We start from the raw sequence: 17,304 nt of genomic DNA, 5'->3' as shown, positions 1-17,304 counted from the left end.
GAAGTGTCAAGGTGATTTTGGGCAGTGTTCTGATTTTTTTTTTTACTTTCTTTTGGAGAGCTGCAGCATCCTTCTTGAATTTCATGCCTGTTCAGTGTTTTATGTATGTTAGACTCAAGAACAGAGATGTTCTCATGTTTCAGTAATTCTTTCAGGCCTTCACGCTGTTACTCAAGGGTTTTTTTTACCTCACTGAGAATTCTGCATTGTGCCTTTTGAGTCATTGTGGCTTAGCGCCTACTTCTGAATTGTCTCCATTTATAAACGATTTCTCTAACTTGGACTGATGGCTCCTTGAAATTACCTTGTAACCCTTTTCTGTTTTATGCAAATCAATTTGTGATTGTAGATCTTCTGAAACCTACTTTTTGTAAGGCATATGTCATATTAGCAGATGTTTCTTATAAAGAGCAAACTCAAAATGTTTGAGTCATTTTTATAGGTCAGAATAACCCTTAACCACACCTCTAGTTTCGTTACATGGTTTAGACTCCAGATTTGCTAGCTCCTGACTCCAGTTAGCTTTTGTTGTAGTCATCAGCTTAGGGGTTCACAGACTTTCCAGCCTACACTGAAAATGTTCGGAGGATGCTTTCAGTATGTATAAGACAAATACAATAACGTGTGTGTTATTAGTTAAACCAGACTGTGCTTTTTGATTATTGTAACCTATTGGAAGATCAGACCATATTTTAAGACACATTTATACATAAAGGCAGTTATTTCTGAATATATTTTCTTTCCACTGTAAACAAAGTTCATATTCTTTAATATCTTGTTTTCAGGCTGACTTTTTTCTGGTATTGCTTAGTATGTCAGAATGTGCATAAGTGGAAATAAGAAAAAACCTCTATTGTGAGAACAAGTTTAGTGCTTTCAGGTACAGTACTTTGTAAGAACAGTAACTAACCAAGGTAGACATAAAAGGCATATGAAATGTGTTACCTATCCCTTTTAAATGAGAAAGGGTGAACCTCGCCACAGACTGCTTCTGTTTCTTTTGTATTATTTGCTTTGGTGTGTAAGTTTATTGTTGTGTGCCTCTGATCTGTCTTGCTTTACTAACCTGGTTTTATGTTTATATTATGTTGTTTTTTTTTTTCTTTTTTTTTTGTTTTGTTTCATTATTTTGCAATATAGGTTTCTCTCAGCTTTGCAGCCCAAGGCGGGCGTTTTCTGAGCAAGGCCCGCTCCGTTTGATCAAGAGTGCCTCTTTCTTTTCAGGTTTGCAATCCAGCTGTGTGACTCTTAGAGTGTTTTTGGTGTGCTGTGCTTGTGTAGTGCCTTGAGAGTCTGCCCTTTGAAAGCTTCTGTTGTAGTGCGTTATATTGCTTCTTTCTTGCTATGTTCTCATATCTGCATCTTTTCTTTTCCCTGCCTTTAAAACACCTAACTGTCTTTTACAGGGTGAAGGTTAACTTTTATTCTTTGGTTTATATTTTTAAAGCAAACATAGAAATGCATGTGGTTGCAAGCATCATTTCTGAGCATCCACTGGCTGCCTGTTGCAATATATTCCAAACCCTGTGGTGAACACTAGTCTAATAAAGCACCTGCCTTTAACCTCACTGGAAAGTGTTGTGAATATAAGAGTGTTGTTTTGTGATAATGTATAGTGAAGAGTTTTAAAAATTATTTTTATATACCATTGAATATGTCACCAACAAATTAAAGACATCAAATAGTTTAGAAATTCAATTAAATCAGAAACATACAATACAACATACATGGCAAGGGCATTAAGTCACGCAGGCAAATAATGCAAGGTGAATCTTGGGACCCATGGACCTGGGAAAGTCGGGCACCCGGTCATTCCCTTGCTTTTTCAACAATTCATAGGTAAGACTGCTGTGATAACATGTGCACAGCCTCTGAATGCGCTTCTCTAGTTTGTTGTTTAGCCATGTCCAATAATTAGGACATGTTAAAAAAAAAAAACAAACTCAAAACCAGAAGATATAATACTAGATTTATAAAAATGCAGGCTGCAAGATTTAATTATGCATCATTCCACCAGCTCTAGCAGCGACTGGCCATTTTAAAAGTAATGGTTCAGTGTTATTTTCAATTCTGCAATCACTCACATATGCTGGCAGATCATTACAAAGTGTATTAATTACTCATTACATGATAATTAAACCACATCATAGCATATTTGTATATAAAGGATACATTTATGTAGCCACTGTAAAGTTTCCTTGAAACCAGAAGCTTAACATCACTTGATATGTATTAATTTTTAAATGTTCAGCTATTTTAAATGGTTAAGCTATTAAGATGGTAAAAATCATTCATAATAGTCTAAGTCCATCCACCAAACATACACTTTTAGGAAATTTTGCTAAAATGATTATTGTAGGATAAAACCCAATTTAACCTAAAGCAGTTATTCAGTGTTTTAAATCTTCTCTAGCAATTGTATACTTTTTTTGGATTAAAGAGATTGGTGGTGGGTGATGCTGCTTTCTTTTTAAAAGAACCATTACTTTCACATTTCATTTTAACACTATATTTTAAAAGCTGTAATATGCATTTTTTTCAGGTCACAGCAATCCTATGGACATGCCTGGAAGGGGACAGCATGAAGACCGAGAAGGTGGAATAGCTCGATCGGGTAATGGAGCAGTTTGGAGCTGGAATTTAAAAAAAAAATTCTTGTAAAACTGAGTTGAGTTAACAGACTGTCTGCAATTTCAAAGTTTTAAGCTGCAATTATCATGATAATTAAACTTTACTCAACAGAGCCTTTTTATTTAAATATATGTAATTACCCTTTTGTAGTAGTTTTATCCAAAATAATTTACAAATCACCCATGAACCAGTTTTTCACAGTTTGACAGGTTAGCTTACTTGGCCAGTGCCACAAAGTGGGTAAGCAGTGGCACTTCAGCCTGCAGTATGGTGATTTGTTAATTTGAACTGACTTAAATGTGCTTTGGAAGGAGTGTTGAGATACTGTATATGCTACTGAAAATGCTTCAGGGGTCAAAAGTGATTGAATGACGTACCTCCCTTGCTCTAGACATGAATGGATTGATGTGAAAGGAACATAATTTGTGAAGGTCATGCTTTCTTTGAGTAATTGTGTTCACTCTGTTAGTTCATCAAACTGCACCAAATTGTTTAGTAGGCAAAATAAGTTCAGTGGAAATATCTGTGGATAGCTTATGTGGAAAGAGGATGTAAGATATTCTAAGCACTTGTGTTGTGAGTTCTGTTGCACAGCTTACCTTGCGTCAAAGGCATACCAGAGAAGGTAAAGTTGATTGGTATGCTTAAAACTCTTGTCAGGCTTGGAGATGATCTGAGAATGCAAGATGATCTGATGCCAGTTGCAGTGTACATATTAGATTCAGTTGTACGTGAGCAAATATATATAGTAAATGAAATCTGGTAGGCGTAATACTTGGACAACACTGGAGCATTGATGCAGCCTTATGTTTGTGCCAGCTACTTAGGAAAACAGCTCTCATTCCATTTAGTACATTGAATGCATGAAGATATTTTTTTGTATTTTCTAAAGCTCTCTAAAGGTGGAAGTGGAGAATGACTTTTCCATTTGAAGTCCTAAGTATATTTTTATTCATATTTTTAGATGTAGATTGTTTACCCATTTGCCAGTTATGTGTATAAATGTTACCCATGCATTTAACTTGGCTATGTATCAAGGCAGCAGTGGTCCACATCCTACCTTTGGCATTCTGTCCTCACTGAAGTTTAGCTGGTCTGTTCAGGTACTTGTTTTTCAATGATTAACTTAATTATATGTGACATTTTTTCAGCCTCTCTCAGTAGTTTGTTGGTTACTCCATTCCACTCTCCTGGCTCATCCCTAACAAGCAGCTGTGCAAGCAGTTACCAGCGGCGTTGGCTCCGTAGTCAGACGACCAGTCTTGAAAATGGTGTTTTTCCAAGATGGTAAGTATATTATTCTCACAAGAGTCTTATTTCCTAGGCAAAGTTGTTTTTAGTTGAGATTCTTATTGGTTGTACTTCTATATTCTGAGAATCCACTAAAAGCTCCAACCATTTTGTGATTTTTTTATTTTTAAATACCTCATGCTGTTTTGTTTGTATTAGTGCTGTCAGATTGTTGGGTTGAATTTCAGTAGTTAAATGCAAGTTGAATTTATAAAAAAAAAAAATAAAAGAAAAAGAAAAAGTGAAGGCAAAAACTGACAAATAAAGCTAGTAGAACACAATTGCCACACAGTATTTTTTTTACAAATCTCTTCCAAGACCAGCTTTTTATTTTTATTTTTTAAGTGGTTATGTGGTATTGTTATTAATGAAACAGTCAGTCTTCTGCTTCTTAAAAATGCACCCCTTCAAACACCACCCTACTGCTTTCCATTTGATTTGTAATTGTAGGTAAAAGGCGGCATGGGTCCATAATTATAAAATATCTCTTGCACACGCTAACATATTTTCCAGTTTCTGTGTTTTTGCACCTATGGCACCTACAGATGTTGACCTGTGGCCTTTTTTTTTTTTTTAAAGACCATGGTAAATGACCAATATACTGATATACATTACCAGTCCAATGTTTCCCAGAATCATAGTTGCAGATGACACTGGCATTTGGTGTGTATTTAATGAAGGAGCCAACTGAGGACCTGTATGACGTTTGTTTCTCACACTACAGAATCTGATGTCCGTATTCTCTTATCCAGTTGTGCATCCGGGTCTTCTTCTGTCCTGGTCAGATCCAGTTTGTCCTTTTCTCCAAAGACAGTATCAGGCACCTTTGCATGAAATCTGTAGTTACTTAGCAATCTGTCACACAGAATAAGTTTCATTCTGAAAAAAAAAACCAATAGACTGATATGTGCCTTGAGAAAGCTGTTTCATTTTGCCAATTTGTGAACCAGAACTGAACTTTAAGAATGCCAGAACCTTGCAACCCAAGTGAACAGAATGCCAGGTTTCAGCGGTGCTAATCAAACTAGAAAGGTTTCTCCAATAATAAATTAGCATTTAAAATGACTAATTAAATAAGAGGCCATTAGGACACTGAGGCAGTGGCTGCTAAAAATGGGGCCTTGCAGTCATATGTGAATAATAAATAAAAAAATCAGTTATTTCAAGCAGTAGTAGCCATTAGCAACACTAGGAATGTCTTGGCTTTTGTTTTAAATCAGTATAATGGTACCTTGGTAATCAATGAATCAGTTTATCTGTGAAACATGACCATGTTTTGACTGGTAGTGTATGTCTAGTTTGACTTTTATGATTTTAATGGCTTAAAATTGTAGTTTTTAAGACACATTTCAACATTAGCAGTGCTCATCTTAGCTACCACAGCGAATGCTCATTTTCACACTATTCTTGCTGTAGGTTTCTGTGTTAAAGGAGCATTTCCTACTGTTTATCATGTAATTACTGCTGGGGAGGCACATTTTGCATACATCAATGATTTTTGTCACCTCTGTTAGATCTATGCAACAGAAGAAAAGTATAAAAAGCACTTTTAAAGGTTCAAATTAGTTTATACCACATATTATTCCTTGACTGTCTGCATCTACGCGTGGCATTGAAGTGACACAATGCACTACAAAGTATTAAGACTCTCTGTATCAACTGATCAGTGATTACATTGTTTTTCTAACTGTTAATTCTCATCTACCCATAAAATTAACTTTAGCCTGAATTGCTGTACTTATAATACAATGCATTGTGGGCAGTTGGAGTCACTCTCGAGCTACTTGTAAACCTGAAATTTTGCTAGGAAGACTAAAGAAATACAAAGAATGTATGTTTGTAATAACAAATAAAACACACAAGGCAGGGATAAACATAAAAGAGTGACACAGTACAAAATAAAGGAAAACAGATAAATTGCTGCCACCTCAGATTTATCTAAACAGGACTTGCCCCCTACTATTGTTTAATTTATCCTGCTGGCCCACTGTGGCATGCAATGCTGGACCCTACCTAGAATCTATTTACAGCATTTAATGTATACTGAATAATTACATTATACTGGATAATGAGTAGGCGCTCACTAATCTTTCATATTTAGTACATTAAGTTCTTTTATTTGTGAAGCATGTAAAGATTGACAGTGCTTCATTTTATGTACAGTAAAAGACTGACAGATATATATTCTGGCCTCATGCAGCACAGAGAGGTATAGCTGGAAGCAAAATAAAATGAATTAATGACTGCATTTAGTGTGTTTAAGCCATCGTGAGTGGCTTTGCTTGTTTTTTGTTATGTGCATTACTTGTAAGTAGTGTGAAATTTGCCTGTCTCCTCTCTTACTTATTTGTGCCTGTGAAATTCACCATTGTGGAGGGGTGCATTTTGAAGTGGCAATCTGACAGGTCTGTTTTATTAAAATGAGCATACTAATAGTATCACTGCTAGTTAAATATCTTATGATATCTCATGTAACAATCAGAATAATTACTGTACATTTGAATATATTTAAACCTAAACTTATTTTTCAAATACACTTTCCAATCTGAATTAGTAGCTGATTTTTCAGGCCTATTAATGTAAATATTTGCAATATATATTAAAATACAGTATTAAAATAAAATTATATTTTTAAAGTTCAAGGTCATGATGACTGCATGCTTAAGTTACAGTACAGGTGTATACAAATATTATTACAATTGTGACAAAGTCACACTAACTTGGTATGTGGTGTGAGAAATCCTTATTGGCTGAAAGAAAATACCAAAGTGTACTATCATATATGAAAGTTATTCTGAAGAAAAAAATGAGCTTCAAATGCCCCACAGTATTACAGACAGTATGATGGTGCAGTAGTAGTGCTGCTGCTGCACAATAAGGAAACCAGGGTTCACTTCTCCAGGTGGTATGGCTTCATCCTACAGTCCAAAGACATGCAGGTTAAGCAATTTGGCTTTGTGAAATTGATGTGTGTGTTTGTGTGTGTGTACGTGTACATGTACGTACTCATCTGTTGTTATAATGGACTGGCACCTTGTCTGGGTGTTGTTCCTGCCTTATACTTGATGACTGCTGGTACTCAGCTGTAAATTAAACAGTTGCTTGATATTTTTCTATAAATGATTTAAATTAGAGGGTTAAAGGTCAAATTATGAACAAAAGCTGTTGCAACTCACCAGCTATTTAGTATTTAACTTACCAAGGCAGGGACACACACAAACTGATCAGCAATCTCAGAAAAGTTGCCTGCTGCATGTATTTCACTATATTCAGTCTGTTCAAGAATTCATATTTGCCCATAGTACTTGTCATTGAAAAGCAAATAAACAAACTAAGAAAAAGTATGTGACAGTGCCACTAAATATGTTATACTTAGCCATTGTCTTTGTAAGCCTGATAGAATAATCTTTAAACTCGGCCCATTGTGATATTCAGTATGTCTTTATTGGTCTGCTTTTAGTTTACAATGTTGGATACTTCAATTGTGTTTTTTTTTTTTGCCATATTTTAGTTGTACATTGGAAATTCTTCATATTAGAGAGATTGCAATTTTTCCCAACATAAACTATAGAAAAATACAAAGAAAAACAATACATACAACTTTATGTAAAAGTGGAGAATATAAGAGTGGTACTCAGTTACAGTAGTTTACAGCCCAGATATTAATTGACAGATATACAGTAAATATATATGTATATTTAAATTATTATTTCCTTTTCCATTTGAATTTACTTGTATTCACAGTATGTGATTATCAGTTTAACAGTCCTAACACTTATGATTATTGGGTATTCAAGTGTTGTAATATTTTTAATGTTTTAAGGCTGATTATACTTCTTTTGCAAAGTTTATGTTAGATAAACCCATCAGTAAATAAACAGTTGGAAAATGTGCTTCACAGTTCTGTAGAAGAAAGTTTTAACATGTCGGATGAGAGTAGCGGCGCCAGCCTTGGAGTGATGAGAAAAAAGAAGATTGCCATTGGCGTCATATTTCTTCTGTCGCAGGATGAGGAGGAGAAATTTCATGAATTCTTCTTCTCCCACTTTCCTCTGTTTGAAAGCCACATGAACAAACTTAAAAGTGCAATTGAACAGGTAGTTATCATTTTTATTACAGTATTCTGCTTCCTTACTAAAGTTTTGAATTTGCTTGAATGCAGTTTTTAAAGATAACCCTGTAATTGGGCCATCATTTTATGTCTTGTCTGTGTATCTCTGTCTCCTTTGCATTAAGATACAGAGAGATAATAACAGGATTACTTTGACTTTGTCAGAAGGAATTATGGTAGTTTGCTGTGTTTCATTACAGACTCAAGTTTGATTTCAGACAGACTTTGGGTAGTTTTTATAATGTGTGTAATTACATATACAGATTTCCTCTCATTTCTTTCAGTTAGGCTCATTGTAGACACTCATGTGGGTGATTCTGTTTGTGTCTACTTTGGGGATTAAACTCCATGGCCTGGGTGAGATTGTTCCTTGTTTCTTTGTACCGTACGATTACACTTACTCCACTCTACCCCAATTTACTTTAATGGTACATGGATTTTCTTGGTGGACCCTCTAAAAAATTGATTTGATTAGTTGCAGATGATTGACAAAAGTCTTTTTTTTCTACATGATTGTAAGACATGTCAGTTTGCTTTTTTTCTTGAATATTTGTCTCTTTCTAAAGCCTGTAGTACTACTTTCTATATACCTGTCTACACCCTACATTACACACAGGTCCTATGCAAGTGCTAGATCTGGGCTCAATTTTACATTGTTGACAACATGAAGGTCAATAGATGGCGGTCTACAGTGCATATTAGAGTTTCATTTTCCTTTTTATAAAAAATGTGTTTTCCAAAATAATTAGTTAATTACTACAAGTAATTCTAATTTTCTTTTAACTGGTGTATGAAAGTCAAGTGATACAATGTTCTACATTCAGTGTTTGTTTCATTTAATCAGAATTATCATAGCATGAACTGTTTTTGAAAATGCATTAACAAAAAGTGGTGAGTTGATGCAAGTTCTTTACAATTTCTCAATGCTTACATGTCTGTATAGTATGTTTTTCACCCAAAACCATTACCTTGCTGTTATGAAGTATAGTAAGCAACTGAGCCTTAACTTGGTATAATGCCTCAGTTTCAGCAAGTTTCATCCCTAAATCTTTTTCATTACAGTTAATTTTTCACCTCCGTTTGGAATGTGTTTTACTTTGCACGCATCTCAATGTTAAACTTGATATCTGGGTCAGTGATGGCTTCATTAAGCATTATTTAATGTGGTATTCAGGACCCAGCACATATGGATATTGAATAGAGGTAAAAGAGTAGTTGAGAACCCAAGACAAAGAAGCTACACTTGATTAAAGATGAAACAACCGTCAACTGTCAAGGAACAAGAAGTGACAAAGGTTTGATTTAAATATAATACATTGTATTGAATAAGCATCAAGTGAGACTGCCATATGTTTTATAGCTGAGCAGTGCAAAATGCTGCCAATGAGAAGGACCATGTTCAGCAGATGAGTTGGTCTGTTATGTTACGCCTAGTTTAGTAACTGGCTTGTAAAGCCTTTTGTTCCCTTTGTCTCACTCAGCACTACTTCCCTGCCTTCTACCTGTTTTCATTCTGATCAACACTTAACATTGTTAGAGAGCAGCAACTTATACCACATTTTGGAATTGTGTAGCCTTCTTATTGGTTCTGGTCCCATCTGTCTTTTATGTACAGCATCAGATACTGTATGATCTGCCCTAAAGAATTGCTAGGTGGCCAGGTTTCTGATGCTTGCAGCAGGACCACAGTATTTCCTTTATGAGTCTCCCAATGACTTGGCAACTCATGAATATTTGTGACATAGTCAATCTCCCTCCAGGCTGGCCATTTTGTACAGTTAGAGTAATGCCCCTGGAAGACCATTTTAATCCACATTGACTCTTGATAGGATCTCCTTTTACCATTGCAGGTTTATATTAGAAAAAACTAGCACAGAAAATAGCTTTTGTGTTGCTATTTTGTGTGTGTGTGTGTCAATCAATCAATCAATCAATCAACATTTACTTATATAGCACATATTCATACAAAAAAAATGTAGCTCAAAGTGCTTTACAAAATGAATAGAAAAATAGAAGACACAATAAACATAAGTCAACATTAATTAACATAGAACATAGTGTGTGTGTGTGTGTGTGTGTGTGTGTGTGTGTGTGTGTGTTTTTCTCCTTTGTTGTAATCTTCCTGTCCTGGGTCTTAATTTTTTTCTTTTCTAAAAGAATTTTGTGAAACTATTACACTGAAAGCGATAAAAACTTGAACACCTTGTGTAACCATTCATGTGGACTGGCATCATTATTGTGAAGAAATACTACGTTTCACAAGTCCTTGCACAACAAAGGCAATTAAAATAGATCATATGGGTTATGTCTATGTGTTTACGTTATTTACCTGTTTCAGTGGTTAGATGTGTTGCCTCACACCTCCAAAAACTCGATTCCTAGCACACACATTGTTGGTGTGAAATTTGTACATTCTCTCTGCAGCTACCTGCATTTTCGTTGAGCTCTGCAGTTTACTTCCACGTCTGAAATTGTACCACTATCTATGAGTGGGATTGTGTGTATAAGGGGGCCTAATTAAGAGGTTAATTCGTGCATCATGCCTAGTGCTGTGGGATAGGATTTGGCTCTAGGGTTCCCTTAATAAACAGATTTGAGTGATTAATTCTTGCATCAGAAGGCATTCTTGTGGTCTCTTTTTATTCCTATTCCAGGTGAGCTACAGATACAAGTAATAATGTGCTTTTATAAAAATAATGGCTAAGATAGGTATATACAGTCTGAGAAATATATTGTGTTAATTTTGGGTGGGGGGCTGACCAATGAAGTATAGAATAAATTAGATATCGAGAATGTTATCAGTAATAAAAAGAATATGTTAAATAGACAAACCACATTATCCACAGGGGTGTGGAAATCAAATTTGTTTCTACTTGTCCACGGACAAGTAAACTTAGAAAATCCATTTGTCCGCCAACTAAATTCACTTGCCCATAAACAAATAACAAAAGTGAAAAATAGTTTATTTTTTCTGATCTCTTTTATTGTTACCAAAACTGCCTTCCATTTTAAAACTGAAAAAAGTTCTTTCAGGGAGTAGTATTTTGCCACCTTGCTCTAGAACATTATATCAACGATTCCCTTATTTTAACTGGCTAATAAACAATGCCTTCATTATAGCTGCACTATTTCTTTTTTCATATATTACAGTTACATAACAGAACACTGTCCTGATTCATTTTCTGCCATGTTCTTCAGCTTTTGTCTTGCAACATCTTCCCCCCCAAGAATCTTTACCATCTCAGACAGCACGGGCTGAGTGCTGTTCATTTCTGCTTGAGCTGAACTGCATGGTTCCTGGACTGATGGTCCTGCAGAAGTGGATGCTGACGACTTTTTAGGTTTTTTATGAGTGATGTGCCTGTTACCAGGTGACAGCCAGAATTTCACAGCTGGTCATTGTCAAACTCTTCTAAAGAAGCGGTATTGAACAGCCTAGCATAACGTTCAACCTCCGAGCGTTCAGCTTTAGAAAACGCTTTTTCAATTGAACCAACTCTTTTTCTTCCTTTTAGATTCCTGTCTCTATCTGACGTACTAAACCCCCAGTTCCTATCCTTTTTCCTTCTGCACATATCCAATCACCACACGATAAACGTATTTGTGAAATTAAAACTAGGTATAAGCTTAGACCTCTGAATGGATGGCATAATTAAACATGTATAACGAAATTTTTTTTTAAAGTTCTGAAAACTCTGAGGTCTAGGTTTATAACTAGTTTTAATTTCACAAAGACGTTTATCGTGTGGTGATTGGTTATATTGAGAAAGACAAAGGATCGGAACTGGGGGTTTAGTACGTAAGATAGACACAGCAAACATGCAATAAAGAAAGCCTGCTCAGAAAAACATCCATTAAATTCTGCGTTTGCGTCTCAACCTCCAGAACACGAACCCAACATTTACACAATATTTCAGTTAAACCTGTGCGATATCCATTCAAATATCCAGTTTTTTGGAGCCTCGTCACACCTGCCAAACTTCTCTACACTGAACGTAGACCTGAGGACCCCTTAATGCAAGGAAGCAGCACTACAGCCACACCACCGTGCCCCCCGCCACCCATGTCTAATGCATGCTTTAATACATTTCATCGTGAAAAAGATATTAAGTATTTATCTTAGTATTCTGAACTAGCCAACCCGCGGCGTAGCATACGCTGCATAATCAGGCCGCTTTTTAAATGATTTTTAAGCACAGAGGAAAAATAAACATTTGAAAAATCCGTAATTTAATAAACCACCAAGAAAAGTAACATTGCAACAATGCACGCTACGAACCAACATACTATTGTCCGTGACTGAAAACCGGAGGAGCGCCGTCGCGCTTTCTCCTTCCAAAGCGAAGGACGGGTTGAACGGCGCCGCTCAGTACGCACTGCCCGCTTATGTGCCCGCCCCCAACTCCCTACCTGAGTCGCTTTCGTCTTTGTACAGTCCACACGCACCTGTGAGTCACGTTGACTGTTAATTTTTCCAAACGTTGATTTTTCATTGTTCTTTGCGGTTTCGGCTGCTTTTTTTTTATATATAATCCACCAAGTCACCCGACCATGGGGGGCTTTACAAAGGGCAGGGACGTAATCAGTGCGAGCGTATGACCCGCACGCATTGGGAATTCTCGCTCGGGGAACAATTGGAAGCCACGGTCTCCATCACGAATGGGGTTCAACGGCTTACCCACGCCGGTAGACACACGCTGATCCATTCAGTGTAGCGCGTGCAGTACCGACATACAAGTGCATCACAGACCTGTTAATGCTCAATCTCACGTGGCTGAAAGCCACTTGTCCCTCTAAGAATTTGACGCCGACCGCTGTTGGGTCGTGTAACTATTTAGCAGGCGGGAGTCTCGTTCGTTTTCGGAAATAACCAGCCAAATCGCTCTACCAAGTAAGAATTGCCATGCACCACCACCCACAGAATCGAGAAAGAGCTATCAATCTGTCAATCCTGTCCGTGTCCGGGCCAGGTGAGGTTTCCTGTGTTGAGTCAAATGAAGCGAAAGGTTCCACACCTGGTGGTGCCCTTCCGTCAATTCCTTTAAGTTTCAGCTTTGAAACCAGACTCTCCCCTGAACCCAAAGACTTTGGTTACCCGGTTGGCTGCCCGGCGGGTCATGGGAATGACGCCGCCGGATCGCCTGTTGCGGGCCTGCATTGGTGAAGCAGGTGAGACGGTAATGAAACAGAGGCACAGGGCTTATTGGTTTTTAAAGACTGCTTCCTTCATTGGGTTTTAACCAATGCACGGAACGAGCCAACACACAATCTTCCGTGCGCCGCTCAGGGTGGAACGGGAGGAGAGGAGAAGGACATCCACTCCGCTCACTCCGTTATGCTAGTCTGCTGATTTCTCGTTCAGTATACACTGCCTGCTCATGTGTCGTCTTTGTACAGTCCAGATGCACCTGTGACTCACGTAGACTTTTCATTGCTCTGTGCAGTTTTGGCTGCCTTTCTATATATAATCCACCAAGACACCCGACCACGGTGGGAGGGGGGTATGTACAAAGTGCAGGAGTATCTAAGAAGACACATGTTTGTCGCGGATGCAAATTGCTGTATGTAGCGTGTAAAACAGTTTGCTATAGTGCACGCAGTTGTGCGTCGTAACCGAAAACTCATTTTTTAAAGACTGCTCACTTCATTGTGTTTTAACCTCAGTTGTAAAGGAACGTTTTAAGGATCCCATGGGATACCCCTCGCAAACAGTTTTACACGCCGCATATGGCGATTCACCTCCGCGAGAAACATGTCTCTATTAACAGTCAATGTGGGTCGGAGCTACATGTGACCTCTACGACAGACGAATATAAATGGCGCTGGTTTTTTCTGTGTCGTCGCATCCGAGTTGGTGGGCGTGGCTCTGTGAGTTGTCGTCGTATCCAATGGTCTTGGAGTTGGTGGGCGTGGCTTCTTCCTGCGTGCTCCATAGGTGTCTCACTTGTCGGCGGCTTAGTGAATCCACGCCCCTTCCGGCGTGCTTTCCATGGTTGTCTTGCCTTTGTGAATTTATATATATATAGATGTTCATTGAGCAGGAATATCATGTGCGGCGATTGCTGCCGGCGCTTCCTCAGTCCAAGAGAAAGTCAGTTTAAGAAGCGCGCAGAGATTAACAACTGGGTCAGGAAATACTTAATGTAAAGCATTTAATGTGCTACATTAATTTATGACGGGGTTTGAGAAAATGTAGTAAATGAAACATTCATTTTAAGATGAAATTTAGTTTGCGACATTCTACTGACAAAATAAACCACGAGAATAAAGTGGAAATGTCGACTTTAATCTCGATGTAAATGTCGAGAATAAAGTGGAAATGTCGAGAATAAAGTCAACATGTCCACTTTAATCTCGACATTTACATTTTTTTTTTTGTCTTCACTGTGTCCGTATGTTTTTCACCGTGGCCTTAATACGCTGGCGTAGGTTTTTCAGGGCCTGTTGTGCCAGTTTTAATCAAGAAATTATCCATTTCTCATCCGCGATGCTACTTGTTTCAGTTTCAGCAGCACGCATATAGCGAGAACAACGTGCTTACCGCAGAGCATTATGGGTTACGCATGTAATTCATAATGACGTATTCGAAATTCCGCAAAATGGTATATTTCCACAGAAGTAAATATTACCGATGTTGTAGGGAAAAAATAATCGTGTCTAAGTGACGATTTTTATTGATATTTTATAACATTTGGAAACCGTTCGAATGTTTTCTTCTTTATTTTTAATAAACTTACAGCGTAAAACCAACTTGTTTTATATGAAAATTTCTCTAATCAAAAACGATCTATAGACAGCTCATCAAAATTGATGTCACGCAATAAATTTCTTAACTCCTCAATATATTACAACCTACACGAAATCGCAAATTTCAGGAAAGATTAACTGCCTAACAAGCTTTATGTGGCGAAAACAATTGCATTGTAGGTGAAATGGCCGCATTTTTATGTAGAAAAATTAATTTTATCAATAATATATAGAAGTTATCGATTATAATGAAAAATCATCAAATTAAATCATAATGTCGGCATGGATAAATGACCGCATCTCCAAGCATGTAAATAGTAGGGTAAAATACTTATGTAAGACCACAAGAGTGATTCCCTTTTGAAAAATCAGCCGTCATTTTGTAAACAATATTGAATACCAATTTGAGACATGAAGAGCAAGCCTAAGTAGACTGTTTCCGCACAAAGTAAGTAACTAAATGTTTAAAATTTGAAAGTAGTGGTAAAAAGGTGCCCTGCACAGGACATACAGTTCTTTTTTCTTCAGAAAATTGCACTTGTCCGCGGACAACTGAAACCAGAAAAACACGCTTGTCCGACGGTCAATTTACCCGTGTCGGACGAGTCGGGCGTTGAATTTCCGCACCCCTGATCCATGAATATACAGTCTTCAAAACAAAAAAATCACACTAACAACACATGGAATGCCTCTCTTTAGGACACATAAGCATTTAGATGGTGCCTGTGAAGGATTGCTGTAGCTCTGCTCCGATTATTTTCCCTCTAAATGCCAACTCCCTTTAAAGTGCATCTTGATCTTGCATATACCCCTGCGCAATCCTGATGACTGTTGGGAACTGAAGTCCTCTGTCTATTACTGCCACAGGTTCAACCTGATAACTGACTTGTTTATTTAACACTATACAGCAAGCCTAATGTGACTGATGATTTCAGTTACCCATTTTACAGGTCAAGGCCCCAAAACTGATATAAACTGGGAACAAGACACCACAGGCTTAAATTGTTCCCAAAATGAGCACTATTGGTATAATGGCATTGGCAATAACCATTGAACTCTTCATCATTGGATGATTTTTCTGTGTGGGGTTCTAATTTATTTGGTTCTTAAGAAAATTCTTCCCCCACTATTTTGTACCCTCTTATTTAGAAGGATGTGCTCTCCTTTCTTGCTAGTGGACTGCTGCTACTCAGACATCTAGCCTTGCCCAGTGTGATGCCTATTGAAGCACACATACTGTAGATAGCTGGTCTCCAGTCCTGCCTGTAAAGAGTTCTCTGCGCTCTGCCGCAATATTTTCTTGCAAACTCTGTTATGGGCACTGAGTACTTTATAGCATTGTGACATATTTTGAAATGTTTTTTCAAACTTCCTGGCAATTTTGACTTTCAGGGGATTCCCTAATATTTTTCACCACGCCCATAAGATGGAGTGGCAAATCAATTGCCCACCTCTCGTGCTCTACAGGGTATTCCTCTACTCTTGAATTGGCGCCCCCAGGTGAATGCCTGGCTTAGCTCTCTTTTCAACTTGACTCAATTTGTATTCTTTCATAAGGCATCTCTTACCCCTGGAGTTACTTTTAACCAGTCCTCAGAATCACGTTTTCAGGGGCAGTCCTTCCCTGGATATACCTGCATCCCTCACCACTATCTAGCCTTTGTAGGGCAGAGTCTTTTCAGGCAATTTCTTATCTCCTTGACATACAATAAATGGACAACTTAGCCAAACTCTTCTTGGTTGGGGGCTGACGTAGTAGTTCTGCCAGTAGAGATAAACCAAAGCATTTTTTCCATTCTCAGCTAAGGAGGAAAACAAGTATAAAATTTAAGTGTGCTTAATTCTATTAATATAAATGCTTCAAGAGTTCCTTTGCCCAAGGCAGGAGCCAAAATTCAGAATAAGCTCCATTCAGAAATTTGTCATGCATTTTGAAGTTTAAGTAGGAATATAAGCCATACCACTGTACATGTGTGTATTTTGCAGTAAGTTGCCCTTGTATAAGGTCATGACAATGATAACAGTAACAATTATAGAGCCTGAAGTCATTTTTAAGACTTGAAATTTTGTCTGCATAGACAGTTGCTTAGAGCTTGTATAATATGGATACAGTTTCACATTATCTTATGTCTTCTTTCAGAATAGGTTAGGGTACACACTTAAATACTTATGCTGTTACATAAGTGGTAAGAAAAAAAGAGGTGAAGTCTTCACATTTACGTATTAACGTGGCACAGATTGACAGCACTCTCTTAATTTAGAATACTTAACAAACCAGGTCAGGACAGACATGCATAACAGTTCCTTATTGGGCGAAGGCTCTAATTGATTCCTCCCTGGAGTTCTTCTAGATACTAAGGCAGCAGGATTTGTGACAGATTATTTAGAGAGGATTATTAGTGAATTACAAGCAGTGGCCGCTATAGTAAAGATGTCATTCTGACATGGCCTCATATATACAGTAAAAAGCCTACATGTTCCATGATTCTATTTTGTTTTTAGCTTTGTCATAGATACTGGATTGT

General features: G+C 37.5%; 1 protein-coding gene across 3 annotated transcripts in view; it reads left to right on the top strand.

Moving 5' to 3' along the window:
• fnip1 (folliculin interacting protein 1) overlaps positions 1 to 17,304 on the top strand; it is a 157,408-nt gene that overhangs the window by 90,733 nt on the left and 49,371 nt on the right. For 2 of the 3 annotated variants that reach the window (XM_039775618.1, XM_039775619.1), the window contains exons 7-10: positions 1,141 to 1,224; positions 2,543 to 2,614; positions 3,783 to 3,918; positions 7,823 to 8,018. In XM_039775618.1, coding sequence (XP_039631552.1) covers positions 1,141 to 1,224; positions 2,543 to 2,614; positions 3,783 to 3,918; positions 7,823 to 8,018 — 488 coding nt within the window. The remainder of the gene's footprint in view (positions 1 to 1,140; positions 1,225 to 2,542; positions 2,615 to 3,782; positions 3,919 to 7,822; positions 8,019 to 17,304) is intronic. The other variant, XM_039775620.1, reaches the window with a different exon arrangement.

This window comes from Polypterus senegalus, chromosome 13 (assembly GCF_016835505.1).
Source record: "Polypterus senegalus isolate Bchr_013 chromosome 13, ASM1683550v1, whole genome shotgun sequence".
Classification (NCBI taxonomy): Eukaryota; Metazoa; Chordata; class Cladistia; order Polypteriformes; family Polypteridae; genus Polypterus; species Polypterus senegalus.
This window is presented reverse-complemented; position numbering and strand designations above follow the sequence as displayed.